Source organism: Chenopodium album, chromosome 10, assembly GCF_948465745.1.
Source record: "Chenopodium album chromosome 10, dcCheAlbu1.1, whole genome shotgun sequence".
Lineage (NCBI taxonomy): Eukaryota > Viridiplantae > Streptophyta > Magnoliopsida > Caryophyllales > Amaranthaceae > Chenopodium > Chenopodium album.
Genome location: NC_137843.1, coordinates 19075594 through 19096897, shown reverse-complemented (window position 1 = coordinate 19096897; position 21304 = coordinate 19075594). Strand labels below are relative to the sequence as shown.

General features: G+C 35.3%; 1 protein-coding gene across 1 annotated transcript; it reads right to left on the bottom strand.

Annotated features, from left to right (window-relative positions):
• Nucleotides 1-1233: 1233 nt before the first annotated feature.
• On the bottom strand, nucleotides 1234-17789 carry LOC145562328 (uncharacterized). Its single transcript, XM_081622564.1, has 17 exons — nucleotides 17339-17789; nucleotides 16360-16478; nucleotides 15628-15673; nucleotides 14768-14840; nucleotides 14624-14681; nucleotides 13974-14069; nucleotides 13299-13416; nucleotides 12968-13234; nucleotides 12295-12396; nucleotides 11743-12100; nucleotides 11511-11624; nucleotides 9253-9884; nucleotides 8964-9160; nucleotides 8061-8283; nucleotides 6739-6858; nucleotides 5028-5798; nucleotides 1234-4555 (listed from the first exon to the last, which is right to left on the bottom strand). Exons 1-17 carry the CDS (start codon nucleotides 17432-17434, stop codon nucleotides 1490-1492), a joined length of 6456 nt encoding a protein of 2151 aa, XP_081478690.1. The 5' UTR covers nucleotides 17435-17789; the 3' UTR covers nucleotides 1234-1489.
• Between the last annotated feature and the right edge of the window lie 3515 nt (nucleotides 17790-21304).

Sequence of the window (21304 nt, the reverse complement as noted above, 5' to 3'; positions counted from 1 at the left end):
CCCTCCAACCACTAAGCTACAAGATTGTATTGCTAACTTATAACCAAAAATAATGTTTATATCTTATTTTCTAATAGGTGTCATTTAAAAAAAAAAAAAAAAAGAATTTTTTTTTTTTTTTTTCTGCTAGGTCACGTGACCCAGCAGGACCAAGGCTAGATCCGCCACTGAGGTTACCAACCAGTCACGTTCTATTTATAGAAGATGCATGTCAAAGGTCGTTTTATTCCGAAATAATCAAAAGGTGGTTTTATTTTTAGAAAACACGCCAAAAATCGTATTATTCTTGACAATTTTTCAAAAAATGAATGATAAAAGTGATGAATGTTGGGGTGTATTCCACTATATCCGACATTGAAGAAAAAAAGAAAGTAGTGCTCATTTTATAAAACTAATAAGGAGCTAGTCTTATCATTCATACAGATTTGAGGTGAAACCTTGGACTTAAAATTGACACCCATGACAGTGTAAACAAACCTGTTTAACATGTTATATGTTCTCCTAATACAAATCTTTTTTGCCAGTAATAAGTAGATAATCTCTTCACCAATGAAGTAGATTAGTAGATGGTTTCAAAAAAGTAGAAAAGTAGATTATCTCTTCACATTTAAAATCTTTCAAAAGTCTATAAATTAAATAGTTTCTCGGTTTTCCTAAATTAAAAAAATAAAATTAAAAAAAAAAAAAGTTTCTCATTTGAGCTGATTATTTTCCTAATTTTAATTCAATCTATAGGGCATTTCTTTAATTTTAACGACGAAGTTGCAAAAATGGAAATATACTCCGTATCTATAGTCCATAATGATTTTTTGTTTTTTAAAATGTACTCGTATATATGTACGGAATTACTGAGTTTTTATTTTAATGTACTCGTATATATGGAATGATAAGAGCCACAAATAAGAATTTACGAAAAATCAATTAACAAAATAGCTTAAAATATTTTATTGAAAAACGTTGATTTTTTAATTTTAAATCGTGTATCAAAATCTATAATTATAAATAATTAAAACAGCGTCAATAAAAGTATAAAACAGTGCATATAGATGTCCTAAAATGAGCATTATACATAATTTTTGAATTAAAAATCCGCTTAAGGTGCATAAATTTTTGGGTTACAAACAAGTAAATAACTTAATTTTTTAAATTGCTTTAATGGAGTATTTGAGTTACAGATTTTAATAACAAAACTTTTTGTCATCTCCCTCAATCGGAAATTAGTGTGTTCAAGTATTTAAAATGTGAAAGGTTGTCAAATGCAATTATACTTCTAACACGAATTACAAAACCTTGCAAGTAAGCGAGAATCTGTACATATCCGATCCAGATACATGCTGATTAGTAGCCTACTGCTATATACAGAAATTACGTTCTAACTATCCTTGCATCTTCAAGAGCATTGCTAACAAAAAATATTATACGTGACGTACAAGCAGCATACATACACGAGATGCAGCAAAAATGGTGTTATATACAGTGAATAAGACGCTCAGGGATTTCCCGCATTAGACACAAAAGGCACCAGCCTTTTGTGATCCTTCTTCCTTCCAATTGCACAGTTATCCAGAACCCGTCCCATAATCAACCGTGTATTCTGCAAGGCAACTTCCTTAGGGGGCATTCCAGATTCAACTGCTCCCCCTTGCCCATGAGACATTAAAGCTGTTCCATATCCTGAACCCAGCAAATATGGTAGGGGTCCACTACGAGCCTTGAATGAGGTTTGGGGTGCAAGCTGCTTTTCTTCAGCCCCAGCTTGGCCATTCTCATAACCACCAGGCTCGTGCAAATGGGAACCACTTAAAGAGCTGCAACTTTGCAAGAGGGCTTCCAATACACTGAGTGCGTCACACCCCAAAGAGCTTTCCACCAACTGGGACACAATTGCATACATATGCGGATTTTGGGCAGCATCAACTGGAGTATGCTGTAGTAGTTCTTTCAGCAAAAGCAGAATCACCCGTTGATACTCAACAGGACCTCTCTCTAGTAATCTTAGCAGATGACCAAAAGCTAATGCTGAGTGTTTTGGGAACCACTCGTTGCACAATAATGGAGCTATGCAGGCAAGCAAATTGTTTATAGTCTTGAACTCACCTTGCGAGTATGCCAAAAATACTGTGGCCAACCCCTCAAGGGACTTTACCCGACACCAGTGAGCAATGTTGGCAGCAACAGAGCAAGCTTTCTGATATTGCTGATGGAGAGGTGAGGCGAGCCCGATAGGATCCTTGCTGAGCTGTAAACACAGCCAGGGTAGCAAGCCAGTAATATGCATGAGAAGCCTCGTTCCTGGATCCCCAAAAATAGAATCACATGACGGGAATGTGATGCGTGAGAGGACCTCGATAGAAACTCCATGGCTAACAGTTGACATGAGCCCTTTTAGAACAAGAGGCTGCACACCTTCAAAAGCAGGAACCTTCCCACCGAGATCAAGACCTGTCCTGGATTCCATGTGCTGGAAATCCCCCACCTCAGATACACTGGTATCCAGCTCATCACGAGGCATGCTAGATAGGAGCACATTTTCTGTTGTTCTTTCCCAAAAGGACAAACGATCTATCACACGCAAGAAAAGCTCGAGCACCTGGCAATAAACATGCACAAAGTCTGTGTGCATCATTGCAACACAGCCCCAAAAAAGCTGGGGAAAAAGTATGACCTTTTCAGGTTCCATGTTCTCTACCATCACTTGCAGTGTTAACAGAATCTCCATAATAAAGCCCAGAACTTCAGGCTGAGGATTAGTTAAACACCTGTGCAAGCAACGAAGAAGTGAAACACAAGCATCACTAGTTACCTTTGGCCTCAGTGCTCGGTATATCTGGTGGGACCGGCATGCAAGGTGCCTTGAGGTACACTCCATGGCCCATTTTAACGCTTCTGTTCCCCAAGTCTCCCGAAGGTCTCCTTGGAAAAAAATTGCATCAACCATGCTTTGAACCAGGGCAGACAAAAGTGCTGAACTAGGAACGTCAGGCCTTACAACACTAGGGTCCTCATTTTCCCACATCATGCTTCCACGCTTAGACTGCACATACTTAATTAAGCTGACAACCTGCTGTTTGTTCTCTCCATCACTGTTTTCAACTTCATACAGCTCTAAATGCCTTCCAGCCAGTGAGTACAACAAATTAACTAGAAGGTGTTGGCAGTGCTCAAGAACAATATCTTCTGAACTGTCCATTGAAACAAAAGTAACATGAAACAACAAAGGCAAGTGCTCCCTAAAATCTTCATCATTTTCATAGGCGATTTCAGCAAGTAGAATCAAAGCAATGTCTGCTTGAGTAAGTGAATGCTGTTGGTGACCCTGCAAAGCTGACTGAAGCTCTTTTGCATTGACACCATGCATTCCAGAGACACTGGAATGCAAGCCATCGTCACCAGAGTTTGGGGTGTCGATGAAGTAATCTCCACTGTCCCTGGACACATGACGACTGCGTATGCTTCCGGTAGAGCTTCGCACCCCCATCAAAGGCCCTGACATGTTCACTAAAGATGGAAGAAGCTGACCTGAACGGCCAGCAGGAGTTACAGGCACAACATTCATCTCTGGGGGCATAGGACTCAGGGGACCTGAGGCACTGCGCCCAGCCACACCAGCAGTGCGCCAGCTCAGGCTCCCACTAGTGCTCCTTAGTGGGACATCAAGAGAGCCTCGAACAAGCAAAGGTGACATATGTGGTTGGCTGTCAACAATAGATGCAATCTGTGGAGCTGCAGGGCCTTGAGAAAACTCCAATATAACATTCCCATTGACATCAGCCTTGCTGGTACTAGGCCTAAGAGGCTCTATACTATCCTCAAGCATCCGCTGTGCCAACTGATAAACAAGATGATCTATTGTTCGCTGTGGACAAATCCTTGCCAGGTATAAACTCACTCTTTTTGCAACTGAGAAATATGTAGCAAAAGCACCACTTATTTCAGCAGAAGCATTGGAATCACAATCTTCTATACCTTTGGTGATTAAAAAGTCAAGAACTGGACTAATGTTCCTAGATTTGCTAGCAATTGTACTCCAAAGCTTCTCAATTTCATCAGGAAACTGATCACCGTGCCGCCAAGTAACATAGTACAGACTTTTTAACAAGCGTTCAGTCCAGCCATCCTTCAGTTTCCAGAAATTAAGATTTTCAATCCAGGGTGCCATGCAGGTTAAGACTTGATGTTGAGCAATTATGTCAACAGCATCAAGCTGCCTCTGCATAATTTCCTCACAAAGAAGCTGACTCAGCTCAGGATGATCCTTGGCAAGTTTGCAGGAAAGCTTATACTGGAATTGCTGGTAAGAATCAGGGAGATTGCCAACAACAGCAGCTCTATAACTTCCTGTGCCCTCCATTCCATCTTCTGCCCATGTACGGACAGAAAGCGTTTCAAGCATCTGCAGGGCATCATCTCGAATTTGTCTAGATGGATCAACAACTTTGTATAAGATTAAGCTCAGCAGTCTCTGAATTTCACATTTGGGTATCTCTTGGCGCATATAGACTTCAGCCAGAACACTGAAGTAACCATCTGCTATGGCAGCATCAGAATAATAGCACTGGAATAAAACAAAATAAGATAAAATAAATCAGGTCTACATTAGTTCCTTGAAAAACCTACATTTTACTTCATAAATGAGTAAATTTTATACATGAATCACTTACTCAGCCCATTACACAATAAATTAAAATAGCAATAATGCTGAATGTCAGAAAATATTAGAGAACCTGCTTTGCAGAGAGCTCTAGGAAAGATGAAATGATTTAATTTCAACAATTAGTCTCTTAATCATAGAACTGTTCTCTCTAGATGTCATGATCTAAATCATGTCAAGGTTGAATTTAAATATAGATTAATGGATTATTAACTGTAACTAGGCTACAAGTCTCCACAACAAAAATCATAAATACATAAATAACAATAAAAAAAATAATAAAAAATAAATAAAAAAGTGATAATGTGGAGCCCGTCTACTAGTTTTGAGATTGGGAGGGCAGGGGGGGGGGGGGGGAGGGGGAGGGGGAGAGGACCTGATCAATGCAGGCAGGAAAGAGATCCAGATTTGTCAGAAGCAGATTCTTCAATGCCAATTTTGCCAAGGAAACACGAAGGTGGCCACCTTTATGTCTATCACGCCCTGTACCTCGCCCGCCATCACCAGTGTACTTAGAATAAGATGGAGTCCTCGGGTCTGCAGGAGAGTAACCAAAGGGCGCCCTAGGTGCAGGCTCAATAAATAAACTGTTTATCCAGGATATTACTCTGCCACTCATTTTCCTGGCATTGTCATCAAAGCAAGGTCCATACAAGAGTGAGGCCACAGCATTCATGGATGCCCATTGTATAGCCTCAACTTGTTCATTCAGCTCCTTATCAAATGAAAGTTTGTCCACAGAATCCTTCGAGCGACTATGTTGAGAAGCTTTATACCTTTCTAGTTCACGACGGTAATCACTGATTCCCTCTTGATTCCAAGCACAGCCCACATCATCACTCCAAGAAAGAAGTAGCTCAAACAATCGTTTCCTAGTTCTAAGATCAAACTTTTCAGATTTTGATTCAACAAATTCAGGAGCAAGATATCTTAGGACAGTGGCAAGAGCAAAGCGAAGGGGTTGTACATCTTGAAAACTCTCTAAAGATGCAGTCAAAATATGTCGATGTGTCTCTTCAATGAACTTTAAGTAGTGAAGGCGGAAAACTGGTTTCCGACTGAGCATACCAGGCCAAATTTTCTCTGCCACAGTTCTATAAATATTTGCGATGTGAGTGCGTAACTCTTCACGGCGAGACTTTTGACTCTGCATATAAATGACTAATTTGTCATATCCCTCATTACTTACAAAAAAAATTCAAAGATGTTTTAACAAGAGATGTTTCAAAAGTTAATAATCCAGGAGGGAACCACTCAATTAAATCACAATAAACACAGTTTCAGATCTAACATGAACATTTAAAATGGAGTAAACTGCAGGACACTACTCTGGAAAAAAAATTTGTCAAGGCAACAAAATGGAATTAGCAATCATGTGGAGCACAACATTGATATTCTGCCCAACTTTGAGGCTTGAAAGTAAATTTGTTCAAGAAACAATACGGCATCAAGATTCAAGAGTGCTCTTCAGAGCAACCAAAGCAGAATAATGCATGCAAATCACACTAAATATCATGCCTAGTTAAGAAAACCGCCATTCTATCCCACATAGGTTACTTGAAATCCAGTCAATACTTTCGATTCAAGACAGCCTGGATACTGGTAAACTGACATAAAGATTATCTATTTCTCTCTCCCAAAATTGAAACAATGCACCTAGATAAGCTTTACAACAGAGCTTGAACAAACCCAAATGACACCCAAAATATAACGGAGTACAGCAGCTCACGATACAAAATGATACGACTCCCCAACTCCTCACCACAAAGACAAAGAGCACAAAGACTAGGTGAAGATAGCAAGAATATTAATAAGCATATCAACATCATATTGCATTTCATCCTCAGAAGCCTACTTCAAAATATATGTGCGTACAAAAAAAATAAAAGAAACTGTACTATCTCATCCCCATAACTCAAATCATTCTAAACGCAGAGGATCACAATTTTACATGCAAAACCATCAATTTACATTCTAAACACAGAGGATCACAGCATTACATGCAAAATTATCAATTTACATTCAAACTAAAACAGTCCAGTTGAAACTATAGCTAAACTCAAGTTTCCATTAATAAGAAACCATACCTTCCATTTGGGCTTTCCTTCTGTTTCAAGAGAAACCTCGTCAATGAAAGATGCAAGCTCCCCAAACATAGTTTCACATACTTCCAGATGAGAATGACCAAGAGCCATTGTAGCTGCGTTCTATAACAAGGGACGGAAATCGAATCAACACTTGGTAACAGCTATTCATAAACTATATAATATAAAATATAAAATAAAAAAAAATATATATATATATATATATATATAAAATAAAAAAAATTAAAAAATAAAAACAAACAAACAAACCTGCATGTGCAGATAGTACTCTCAAAGTTAACTCACTAGAAACAACAGCAGCAAGATATTTTGTCATCTCTATATGCTACCAAATCACTATTAATTTTTCAGGAAATGTTATTGATTTCTTTTTAATAAGAAAACATAAAACTATATATTATGAAATAAGTTCACACAAGCTTATTGACCAAATTAAATAAATGGATCGACACAAACCCAACCTGAAATTAAATGGATTAGGTTACGGTCAAGAATTGAACTTGAAAATGACTTGTGTAACCCAAACCTTCAAAAACAGATGAGGTTAGGGTTTAGGAATTGAACCCAAAAACTTAAACCAGATTAGGTTGGGCTTGGGAATAGTGGAAACCTATTTAGAGCTGATAACCCGTTAAGAGCTGATTAGAACACGAATTTGTGACCCAACCTGACCTCGCCAGCCTACTATGATCATTGACGGACTAGGTGGACTGGTGGACTATAATGCAAATATGGTGCATAGTTGCCTAAGTAACAGCTAATCACCTTGATATATGCAGAGAACATTAACAATACACTGCATAACAACTAACAGAGCCGCCAACGCTTTTAGTAATCCAATGCGATAACTAGCCAGGCTTGTTAAGAACTTGAGTTGGACTTGAAAAGACAATCCCTATCCCGCCAGGTAAATCAACACAAACAAATCTGAAAATTGTTGAACATAATTTGCCAAAATTGAGCACCTAACCCGATAGAGAACACTTAACTTCTCCCACCTACTAAGTCAACTCCCAACAGGCCAAATGATTACTTCTTCCAGCCCAAAAAAAAAAAAAAGGAGACATCCAGCTAGGCTGACCGTGACTCGGATGAACCGTCAGACATGCTTTTTCACATGGATAAAATAATTCAGATAGCACATCAAGAGACTAGAATAAATTGTTAAAGGCACAGTTAACTTCATACATCAAGCCCTATAATGTAAATGCCTATTATCAAACAAGTCAAGAGCGCAATTCAAAATAGAACTTCGTTTGTGTGTCCCTAGATTCAAAAAAAAGCTTCAAATTATATGCACTTACTACTTGAGCTTCAGATCCAGATTTTAGTGATGGAAAAATAAGTCTGAAAAGCTCTTTTGTTGCTCCAAAACTTGCAGCCTCCCTGGCGTCAGGAGGACATGAACAAGCAAACATTGCATACATGAGCCATTGATCCAACTTGGTATCTGCATCTTGTGATTGATTAGCCCTGCCACCTAACTCAACAGGTGTAATATATGCAAGACGTCGAATAACCTCAGACCTGGGATAACATATTGCATTTCCCTATCAGTATTTGATCTAAGATTAAAATATCCATTAAGACAGTTAAACCTAGGCATATAGAAAAGAGAATTAATTGAGCACATAGTTTCTTTAATATTAACTATAATAGGAACAGTAATACAAGCAAGTAGCTATAAGTAATCTAATTGAGTAATTATACCACTTAGATATAACCACCTAGATATAACAAGAAACCAGTAGTAGCAGGAATCTCATGTGGTAGTTACTTATCAAAAACTTTCCCAGCAAATGTAAAAAGAAAAAAAACAATAATAATCTAATAAAATTTTCAATCAAGAAAAATATTCTAAAACAAAATGTATAAAACATGATATTTTTCCAAGGTGTTATTATAAAATGGAGAGTTCTACATGAATATTAGAACAGATTATACAGTAGCTTTAAACTATGGAACAACAACTAACATTTTCATTGGCCTATACTTCCTAAAGCTTTTGTTTTCATAGCTCCAATTTTAAATATGGTTGAACATATCACATTGCCAAAAGTTCAAAATTTTTGACTACAAAAGGTCAAATGTGGCCTATGATTTAGCAACAGAAATGATATCCAGATTTGTAACCTCTAAACATTTTATTATATACAAATTTAAAAAAAAGTCAGTAATCCACATCAGCCACTCAAAAAGTTGCTTACTTAGCTTCCTGAACAGATCTTGGGCAAAGCTCAGAAGCGTATTTCACAAGCTCACTTAGGCATCTAGCCCATCTATTCTTATCGGGACTTTCAAAAAGAATAGACTGGATGGTAACATCAAGTGGAATTGCATCACATTCACGTCTCATATCAAATGGGCGCCCACAATCCCAATAACAGCTCTGGACAATGTCATCCTGTCACAAAGTAGATAAACTTATGAAAATTGAGCAAGACTGAATCTCATAGTGTGGAAGAAATGAAATCAGACAGGAAAAAAAACACCCACCCCGTTTTCCTCAAGGACATCAATTATGAATATAGGTTCAGCTTCATTCCTCAAACTGTGATCTGCTTTTTCATGAGCTGCAAGATCACTTATGTCATTCCACAAGGCCCGGACACAGCGTAACAGCTCAAGGGCAGTATGCCTGATCTGACTATCAACAGAACAAAGAAAAATAAGGCCAACAGCATCAATCTCAGAAGCACGAAAATCAACAGCTTCTCCAGAACGATGAACAGAAGGCCTCCTGAAGGCCCCAATTTCTTGGGCCATATGCTTTGTATCTTGTGCATCAAATTCCAGCCTTTCCTCATGTAGACGTAATCTCCAGAAGCGCATCAGTTCTAACAACCGTCCCAATGATGTTTGAATAAGAAGTGGGAACTCATCAGGAAGACGTAAAATAAAGTTCGCCATTCCTCTCATGACAGCAAATCGGCGATGAGGCAGGGATTTCACAATTCGATTCAGCACTTGCACAGCTTCTTCACGTACACCAGGATCAATACTTATGCCATGCTGAGGAATTATTTCTGTGATCTTATCATTTCGACCAACCTCTTCTATCAGGTCAGGAATACATTTAAGAACTGATCGGAAAAGATAGCCTTGGGATTTCTCCTTGGTCACAGAATCTGTAGAGAGAAACAGAGGAGGTATAAGATAACCAGGAAAAGACCAAAATTAAAGGCACATATAAGGCAACTCTGCAGATGGCTGGTCGCACCTAAACAGCTAAATTCCTAGATGTTTTGACAGACACAGGTCTTGACAGGTTGAGTTCATCACTTGAGACAGTGTAAAGCTTATAGAGGTAGAAGTCTATTCTAGATGGATCAACTTAGCAGGCTTAGTGAAGAAACCTCAAAAAGAACTAAAGATTGACACCCAGTACACTTTTAGTGAAAGGGAGAAATAATTCAGCTCAGCGCACAGGAAACACGAAGTTACAAAACACACACAACCACTGAATTTTAAGAGGAATAAGTGAGAAAATTCACTACAGCTTAAAGAACATAATAACCATAAAGGTCCAATATAAGTGCACATGGAGTCTATAGATTCAACAAGCATCTTGTATAATATTGTATTAAATCCATACGCATGAAGTATGAAAAAATATAGATTAGATTAGGAAAACATAGTATAGTACACCATTGAAAATGTCACATAGGTCTCTCTCAGTATTTGTGTGTGGGTGTGTGACCTGTGTGTAGGTTGCTCGGGGAGGAGAGGGAGAGAGGGAGAGTATATCCACGTGTAGGACTCTGTGTACAGAAATTCCTCTATTATAATAATATCACAGGTTTCCATGACTTGAGAATGATATAAACAGGAAGAAAAAAAATTGAAATTGATTTTATACACCTATGAAATTATATTTATGTATTCAACTGTAAAAATATAGTTCCTCTGTTCTTTTTTAGTTGACACGTTTCTTTTATCACGTACCAACACACAATTTTAATGATTAATACCTCTAATTATCAAAATGTAAAAACTATAAAAAGTTGATATTAATAAAATTCACCTTGAGACGATTCAAACAAGATCCCATATGACTATGTTTTATTGTAGCAATAAAACACAAAAGCTAGTCAAAGTACAATTTGTGCATAATGTAAAACGTCAAAACATGCCAACTAAAAAGAACGGGGGAAGTATTTCACTATTTGTTGATAATAAACACAGAAATATCCAGTAAAGATATTAATGAGATCAGAATGTACAATGTATCTTTACTTTACTGATCTAGCAAGTAATTTCACCGTGATTTGCTTCAAAGATAAAATTCAATTACTTATTCAACTTAACACTCTAACACCACAAAAACCAATTAAATTTTATCAAAAAAGCTGTTGGCATCAAGACATCACAACAAATCAATCAACTTCAAATCTACTTTTAACAATTGATAACCAAACAACTACTTATCATGTTTTTCTTAGGATTAGTGCACAAATAAGGTAAAAATTTAGTCAAATCAAAAATCAAATCAGACCAGGTAAAGATCAGGTGAGTTGAACAAATCCTACATATTAGTTTACCCTAATACATCATTTATACTCATGTTAGATAATGCTCTAAGTTATATAGTAAAGGCATCCCTTTGGTACATTATCTAAAATGGCACAAAATGCACCAGGTGAATACAATGCAAATACTTACACAGTTATACTATATCAAGAAGTGCAGTAAACATAGGCTAGTAGAATCATTAGCATTAATCAGACTAGCATCTCAGTAGAAACAAGGCTTACCAATGGCTGTCCTTGAAGAAGTAAGAAGTGCCTGACTGTAGGTTCGATGGCAAGACCTTATGATAAACTCAATCGCAGCCTTTACCTTTGGAATGTAGTGGCCAATGTCATGACCTGCCATTTAATTATAAGAATTAAGAAAATAAAATCATCATATATTAGGTAATTGACCAGCATAACAGAATAAAATGCAAAATGCATGTTAACAGTATTTTTCTGCACCATTAATCACCTTGAAAAATTTCCAAACCAACATATTCACTTGAAGGAGATACAACTATTCTGTGCAAAGCACGGAGACCAATAACTTTTGCTTCACTTGAGCTGTCTTGCCTTAGCAGCTCCAAAATCATATGATTCATTGCAAAATCAAGGTTACTTTCTGCTATAGTCACACAAAAGTCAACAAGTTTGTCATGTTGGACATCTTGTGTAAGCATTCCTTTCCTTAGTATTGTTAGCAATTGCGAGGTGACACTATCCAGATAGTCCCAAACACGATTTGGTGGCTGACCGGGTGCATAAACACTTAAATAAAATCTCACAACACGGTGGAGACAGTCCAAGGCCATGAAGCGATGGTTCTTGTCCTGCAGAGAGTAAAACTGTGAGAAGTAGGAACAAGTGGAAGATAACAGAGATAGTAATTCAGATCAATAATTGACACAAGTTACTAAATCATTCACATCCAAGTGATCCAACAGAGGAACAGACTAACAGAGATATACTATAGAGATAGTACTATAAGCATTATTTTCCATATCAATAATTATAATAAACTTACGCGCAGAAGCTTGTAAAGCTGCTCCATGTGCGGACCAAAATTAGTTTCGAAAGTCTGAGGCTCTCCAAGACAAAGAAAAAGAGTCACAAGAGGGTAGCCCACCTGTACCACAATTTATCATTTCAGAAGAGCATGAAAACCAAATAAGTCTTATTATATGTTATCAATATTAAAGAAGAAAGTTTCCATCAATAAAGTTTACTAGAAAAGCTGAAATTCAGAGGAAGGTCATGAGAAATACAAAAATTCCAACCAGATATATAATAATGGGTTACTGTTTTCTGAGCTTTAAAAAAAAAAAAAAAAAAAAAAAAAAAAAAAAAAAAAAAAAACACCAAGATCAATTGGAAAACATAATATATTGGTGGACAAACGGATCATACTGAGCATATATTAAAAAGAAAAGAAGTACATGTTCAGAGGAAAACAGAATCTTTTAAATCCCTAATTAAAGTATGTAGCAGGTTTTTCGCCAATTAAAGCAAAAAGAAACTATACATCCAAAAGTCCAAAACATCGATACCAAACATACGTGAAGAAAATGTATCTTTAGACTACACCAAATGCCCATCAAAATAAACTTTACTAAAGCAGGAAACAGGTGGTGAGCGCCCAAAAATTCTCATCATTGCAGCACTAATTCTAAAACAAAAAGCATTGAGGCATTACATACAGCAATATGTTTGCTCTGTTTGTCCATCCAATGGATAAGCTGCCCTCTTATTCGCCCAACTGCTTCATACCAAAGATTCAGTGCTGGTTCCACGCCTAATGGAGGCCAGTGATTTCTTCCACCATCTGCTAGTGGGGCCAAGATATTTGTGAGCATGTTACATAGGGCATGGTGGAGTTCACTTTTCCGTTTGTGTGGAGCACGATTCAAAGGGTTTGCTTTTGCTACAAATGACGCCGATGCATTCAGCCCACCCTCTGTCTTCACCTGAGTATTGCAACTGGTTAGTGATGACCTCACAGTTGTGTCAAGTATAATTCAACATACATACCCCAAGTTTCAAGTAACGCATGCCACTAATGATATTTAACGTCTCGCTCCGGGCAACACTAGTGTCAATACGGCGAGTGTTCAGCTCCATAAAAAAACGCTCAGTTACTGAACTAAACCTACATCAGCAAACAAGAGATATATGTTAAAAAGGTTCTATGTATCAAATACTCAATCGATTGTCTGCTACGGCTGCTAGATAATTACTAAAACAACCATCATAACTTAGAGATAGCTATTTCCACAGCACTAAAAGACATAAAACAAGAATAAAATTGCTTACAAAATCAACTAGGATCTTTCTGAACACTATTAATTAATCTCATATTGACATCCTAGTAAAAAAAATTATACAATATCATCAAAATTAGTTAGCATAAAATATATCAAAGTTATTGACATGTATCTCAATAAAGTATCAGCAAGATATTTTAACTTCAAGACAATAGTAATGCGTTCCATCATACTCGGGCATAATATGTGCAACTTAAATCGGATTTACAAAAATGGCTAAGTTCAAGAGTTGGAGATAAACAGACTCGAACCACTGACATCCGAAACAATTGTGCAGACAAATAATGGTGAAAATCCAATTATCAATCTCTAAACAGATCATAACCAGTACAGTAGTATACAGAAAAAAGAAGGGAAAAAAAAAGCTCAGAAATCCTTTTACCTTATACGAGATAAAGCACCTAATAGTTGGGCAACATGATCCAAGAGTAGACCCCTCAAATCAACAAGGGATGGATATTCAACCTGGCTTACAACCCTGCAAAAAAATGAAATTGATGAAGAGTCCTATGATGCAATATTACAACAGATATAATAAATGATCCCTCCCTTCCATGTATATAATTGACTAGGTTTTCAGAGGGAATAACCCATTTCGGGTCACATTCATGTCTGACAATAAAGTACAAGACTTCATACGCTAGCTATCCAACAAGAAAGCACAAAGCATCTCCATCACTTTTTCAACATTGTGAAACATGATCACAAAACTCAAAATGACATCAAGGAGGCAAGGATGTTAAAGCTACATGCAACAGCATGATAATTAAAAATTAAAACACAAAAAGATACTTCTTAGACTAAACTTGAATAAGTTAGAAGCCATCTTAACTATATTTACTTTCCTCCCAAATAAACGCTACAAGCATTAATAGTTGCAACACTAATAATAACCAATAATAAGGCCAAGCTTGAAATGACCATTTCCCTAGTAGATAAAATGATAAATACTTTCAAGAATACAGAAAATGAAGATGAACAATATGTCTTCCTCAGAAGCATGGCTTAGTGCAGTATCCACAAAGATCTTACCTGTCGGCATTGATTAGCCAGTCAAACACAAAGTTCTCAAGCCCAGACCAAAGTTTCTCTGCACAAAATGCAAGCCCCAATTATCTACCTAAGCAATGTTGAAAGAGCCCCAATTTAAAATGAAGAAAAATATTGCAAAGTAACCTGTAAGTCCTTCTGGCAGACAACACTCCACAAAACGAATACATGCTGAGCAAAATATGCACTCCACTGCAAGCTGAAATGATGGTAGTGCTTAAGCAAAACTTAACGAAAGAATTAAAGGAGTTGAGAGTATGTAATAATTGTAAACAAGGAACATTGTTTGACATTAATTCTGTTTTACTCCCATTAAAAAAAAAATTCTCTGTTTTACTCAGCATAGTCTTATAAATTTTAGAACACTCTGGATCCCAGTGAAAAAAGGGAGAAAACGCCTAAAACAAGTCAACTACTAGGCTTTCAATTCAACTACCACTATGACGATAAAGATCTTCCTGTGGTAATAAGGCTAAGTTCTGTATACCTGAAACCCTTTAATCTGTTCTTGTTGGCCTTAAACTAAATTTATGCTTACTCAGTAGCCCTTCTCTGAAATTTAAATTTTCTTAGATAATTTTATCATTCAGATAAAAGAATAAGGCCTACAGCCCTAAATATACATGAACAAATTCATTACATCACTACGTGCTTCTTTTTTGTCATGATTTGCCTAGTCAGACTCCAAAATCCGGGAGCAATGATTTAAACCCTTCATAAATTCACTTTCCAAAGGAACCTTAGAACTTAAAAGTAACACTATTCAGACTAGATGTATTTATAAAATATACTCAACAATCACTATGTCCTTCCTTTTATGATTAAACATCAAATCAATACTTAGTATTATGCATCACAGAACCTATGAGACACAGGCACAGTAGAATTCAAGTTGCTAATTAGATGAGCTCCATATTCCAACAACTTGATAAAATAGACAATTACAACTACTTTTGCCAAACTATCTTTTAATGGAAGAAGCAAACCTTTCTCTGAAATGTAGAAGCATCATTTGCACCTTTTGGGGATTCACTGCAAAAATGTGTAGGAAACATATTGCATAAATAGCAGCTAGAGATCCAGCAGGGAGAAATAATTTTAAAAAGAACTAATCAAAACTGGTGCTACAACACCCACTGAAGTTATCTTTTATAACAAATTTATTTGCCCAAAAAGTAAATAAAATAAAATAAAAACACAGGATTTTTCTCAGACCACATCTAAAATGTTGTTTGCAAAAATGCAAGCAGAGTAAAATAATACACATAGCCGATACCACAAAAGTAATTGGTTGTTCCTGCATGCATACATTTACCTAAGAAGCAGCCCATGTTGAAGCAAACTGTTATAAAGTGATGATTAAACAACAGCTCAAAAACCAGCTTTCAAAAATGCAATGTGCAATGCAATTCGCCATGTCAGCAATGAATCAACAACAAAAACAAAAATAGAAAAGAGATATCCAACCAAAATCAAGTTTAAAGCCAAGATAACAGGCCTGACAAGGCCAAGCCTAAAGAATGCTAGAGCTTAGAAGTGCCTTCCAACCATTACAAAATCTTAATTTTAGTGTAGACTACTGAAAGATTTGCTAAAACTGAGATATAAAAGAAATTTTAAGAATGAGACAACATATCCCTGAATAGAAGACAAGACATCTGATTCTAGAACACCCATGATGAGTAAATTGCAGTCAATAACTGCTGATACTAACTAACCTCTCTCTCCACCTAAGAAGAGCTTCCAAGAGAGGCACTGGTGTATGTCGAGCCACCATAGCAAGGGAATCCAGTACTTGGTCATAGGCTGGATCAGATGGACTAAGGTACTGTCCATCCTGGAAAATTTCAACCCAAAAACATTACAAATTAGCAGCAAATCACTTTTGACGCCTCCCTTTCAATACGACAATACATAGACCACATTCAAATTTTTGACCAAGACCAATAATTTGAAGAAAACTGTATCATACTCATATTATAATTCTATACCATATGTAATCAATCTCAATAAAGTATTTTCATTAAAACAATTTTCCTTACTGACAAGAAATAATCAAAATTTATTGTCAATTTTTCTTCAAAAGTTATTGAGGGAGTAGATATTACTTAAAGCAAGCTAATTAGAAGCAAGAAAACAATACCAACATATGTTCAATAGCAACGTCACAACTATAAAATATAATCAAACACTCGAAAATTCCCCTATCCTACAATATAAGAGACATTATGCATTGTGAAAAATGTGGTATTATGGATAGTTTAACATCAAAAAAACCCTATAGCGGTACGAGTATATACATTGCTAATCAGTAACCATACATAGGTAGGGTATACACACAATTCTCGTATTCAATAAAACGGATCTCCTCTCTGGCTCTCTAGTCTTCTCGAGTTCTCAACAACACGGAGTTCAGCTAAGCTACACTATACTCAACCTCACCACTCAACAGTAAACAGGGGTACCGTCACTGCCAAAATCACAACAAAGCAAGTAACAACTTAACTCAAATCCACCAAAGATAAACTCATTCCCGAAAATTCAACTAAATGAACTAACTAATCAAACAAGTACAACAATTTATCAAAACCCATCAACATATTCATATTTACAAGAACCCCATTAAATAACACACTAATTAAGCAACAAAAACAAATAAAATTCAAATAAATAACATAAAATTGGGTAAAATAAAACCTGGGCTTGAGCAGTTTCAATTCGACGCCTAGCAAGTGGAAGAAACCGTTGAAGCAGCGCATCCACAATCAATTTTGCAGCACTGCCCGACTTCATTTTTATAAAATTTAACAACTTACATTAAAATAAGTCTCAATTACTAACACCCAATAATCTATACTTTAAATTCATCAAAATTTTCGCATCATATATATAAATTCATCACTGAATCGAAAACCCCTTAAAATTGGGGAATTAGAAATTGTATGATATTGAAGAAATTAAGTTTAGGATGCATAAAACAGATCAAAAGGGTAGAAGAATAAGGGAAAGAGAAGGTTCGAGAATATTGTGGCGGCGAAAGGGGTGGCCGAAGGCGGATCTAGTTGGTTTGAGTAGCGCAAAAATGGTCGTCGATGATGATGCCACCACCACCGTTTTATGGGTTTGCTTTTTGTGATAACCACCGTAGTTTAGCTGTTTTTTACAAATTATCCCTACCTTATAAAAAGTGAGAGATTGATCTTATAAATAATGCACGGACTATTATATTCCTCAAAATGTTTTTTTACCTTCTTACTCCCAAGTGTAAGTGGGAAATTATTCTTGTGAGTAGTGCACGGACTATTATATCCCTCAAAATGTTTTTTTACCTTCTTACTCCTAAGTGTAAGTGGGAGATTGTTCTTATGAATAGTACACGGAGTATTATACCCCTCAAAATGTTTTTTTACCTTCTTACTCCCAAGTGTAATTTTGTAATTTTTCTAAAGACCCATCAATTAATTAGAAATTAAATGAAGAATGGAATAATAAAGTTTAAAATTTTCTATATTTAAGTTATGGAAGTTATGATTTTATTACATGACAACAGTAGTCATTGGACAACGAAAGGTTATTGTTTTATGTGGGAGTTTTTCTTTCTATATTTTGTAAAGGTCAAAATTAACGACTTACACATAATTGTGTTTAAAGGACATTGAAACTATTGAAATTAATCTATGATTGTGCCGAATTAGATGTAATAGAAAGAAAGGAAATCAAACTGACTACAGTGAAAAGGAGAAAAAAAGTAGAAAGGGATTCAAGGGAATTATTAAGGGAATTATGGGTGGCATAGAGTTAATTTACTGCAAAACCAAATTGTTAGAAGCATTTTGTCCGAGTTCATTTTCTGATTATCTGTTAACTTTTGAGCATTGTGAAATCATGTGTATCTGAATACTATTATGTATTAATGTCACTACTATATATGTATTGTGATGTACCATGTACTGCTATATGATGTACCTTTTTTGTTTCCAATTTAGTCAATGAGCGCAAAAGATATATTAATATCATAAATTCTTATACAAAGTGTTAGCACATTGTGTTTTTCCACTACTTAAATAAGGGTGCAGCATGTTGCATCACATTTTCGAGAATATTCTACAACATCAAAGACAAGAGCCTTCGGCAGCAGATGATTAACTCCATGTGAAGTGCAAACACAAGTCAAGAAAAATTAAGACTAAGGAATAGAAAGATATTCCTCTATCAGTCCATTAAATCCTTGTCAAGTGCAAACACAAGCCAAGAAAAATTAAGCCACAAGGGCTGACCACCTCGCGCGCAACGCGCGCTTTGGCTGCCCTAGTACTTGTATAAGTTTTTTTTTTTTAAAAAAAAACGAAAATTGCACCTTGGCTAAACCAAAAAAAAAAATAGTCATTGGTCAATTTTCTTTAGCTTATTTTTGCGAATTGAGAGAAAGATACATCTATACGGTATACACTAAGGTGCATTTTCTTTCAAGCCTCATACCTAATCTGTCGACTGAAGGTGATAGGAAATGTACGGTTAAATATATTGGTTGATCGGTGTAATACCCCGCATTTTTGAAACGTATTTTCTAATTAGTATTCTCTTAAAAAGGGTATTTTAGTAATTTATTTTACTATTTGAATTTTGGAGCCAAAATGATATTTGAATTTTGGCGCCAAAAGTATTTTAAAACTCAATTATTATTTTTGGATTTTGGATGAGATTTATTATCCATTTATTTTATTTTAAAAACCGGATTATTTATATATATTTCAGATATTTTAATTAAACAAAATTATATTTTATTATTTATTTAAAAGGGCCGAAAATTCCTAAATTATTAACTATGATTTTTGGATTTTCTATGTGTAGAAAATCTTATTTTCTTAGTTATTTTATTTAGTGAATAATTGGAATTTTATTAATTAATTATTTTATACAATAAATATTATTTACACAATTATTTTTAATTCCTTAAAACTAGCAAATTAATTCCCTAAATATCTAAAGCCACCATGATGGATTTTTGGGTGACTTATTTTGGTAAATTATATTTTTAATTATCTCCTTAAAATCTCTTATTTTCCTTAATTCTAATTCTCCATCTTTTTAATATCTAATCATCATATTTTCTTGCCATTCATTCTTCTTAATTATTCCCCAAGTAATTCTAATTTCCTTATTATTTTTCATGACATACATACCTTCCATATTCAAGTATACACAATCACCTTAATATCCAAACTTTCCTTAATTCTTTTATTCACTTCTCCAAGTAATTTCCTTAATTCTTTTTATCATAATTCTTCCCACATTCTCTTGCCATAATTCTTGCATGAGCTAGCCTATAAATACCCCTTCATACCTCTCATATTCTTCACACCAAAACCCCAATTCACTTCTTCTCTCTTATTCTTCTTTTCCCTAAACCTTTTCATACTTTTCTTCTCCTCTTTTCATACAAATATTATCCCGTATACCTTTGAATCCAGTTTTAGGGCACTTCTGGTCAGTTTTTGGGGTATTGATGTTTCACAGAAGATTGTCCCTCTCAAAAAATCCTTGAGATTAGGCTCAAGAATCACCCAATTCGGAGTTATATTGAAGGAGTTATAACCTCTGCAAGTTCTGTCTATTCTTTCCTACGAAAATTCAATTCTCTTTAATCCTATTCCTTTATTTTCTTCATGGTTAGTTTTCTAAAATACAAATACCTATTTCAAAGCTATAATTTTATATTAAAGTATTATTTTAAAAGAGTTTTATAGTCCATGCACATTAGATTTGAGTTTATGTTGTGATAACCTTATGGTTATGTTATTTGCAAGGTGTATTCGTGATTGAACTTTGAAAGTGCAAAGTGTTGATTGATATTCGGAATCAAGGTTCTTGAGGTTCTTTTTGTGTGATTTTTCTAGCAAGGATCAAGGTACATTTAGGTGGCTAGATACCTTTGAAAGTGATTGGTTTGAATAACATATTTTATATGATTTTATTGGAGATTGAATTAAATTGATTTGAATTATAATTTTGAAATAAATTATGTTTGAAGGTATTGATTTTAATAAAAGTATTTTGAATGATTGATTTTTAAATCATGTTTTGAATGGTTTGAATTACTTATCATGTTTAAATAAAGGATTTGATTTTAAAAGGGTTTGTTGAATTAAATAAAAAGTTTTTCAAGAAAGGGTTATTGATTTTGAAATGTTATTAATATGAGATTTTATTCTCAAAGTATCTATTTAAAAGGTTTTGATTTTGAAAGTATGTGGAATTATTAAAAAGGAGTTTGAATTATATTGGAATTTATTGGATATTAAAAGAATTTATTGAACCATTAAATTATTATTATTAATGCTTTATAAGCATGTTGGTAATCCCACTTTGTATGACCGGGTCTTTCCTCAAGAATAGCCTTGTAATATAAGGAGACTAGCTTGGGGGGTGTGCACACTTGGGTGAGGAATTGGATTAAAAGAAATTGGTTCTTAATAAAGGAATTGGTTTTATTAACTATTATTTTGAATATGAATCATTGGAATCGGTTTTGGAATAATGAGTTTTGAATTTATTGGATTAATTATTGGAATTGGTTTTAAAAGCATGTTTGCAAATAAATTGAGTTTACACTATCTTGCACTTATCGTACTTACCATAATTTGCTAATCCTTATTTCCTATT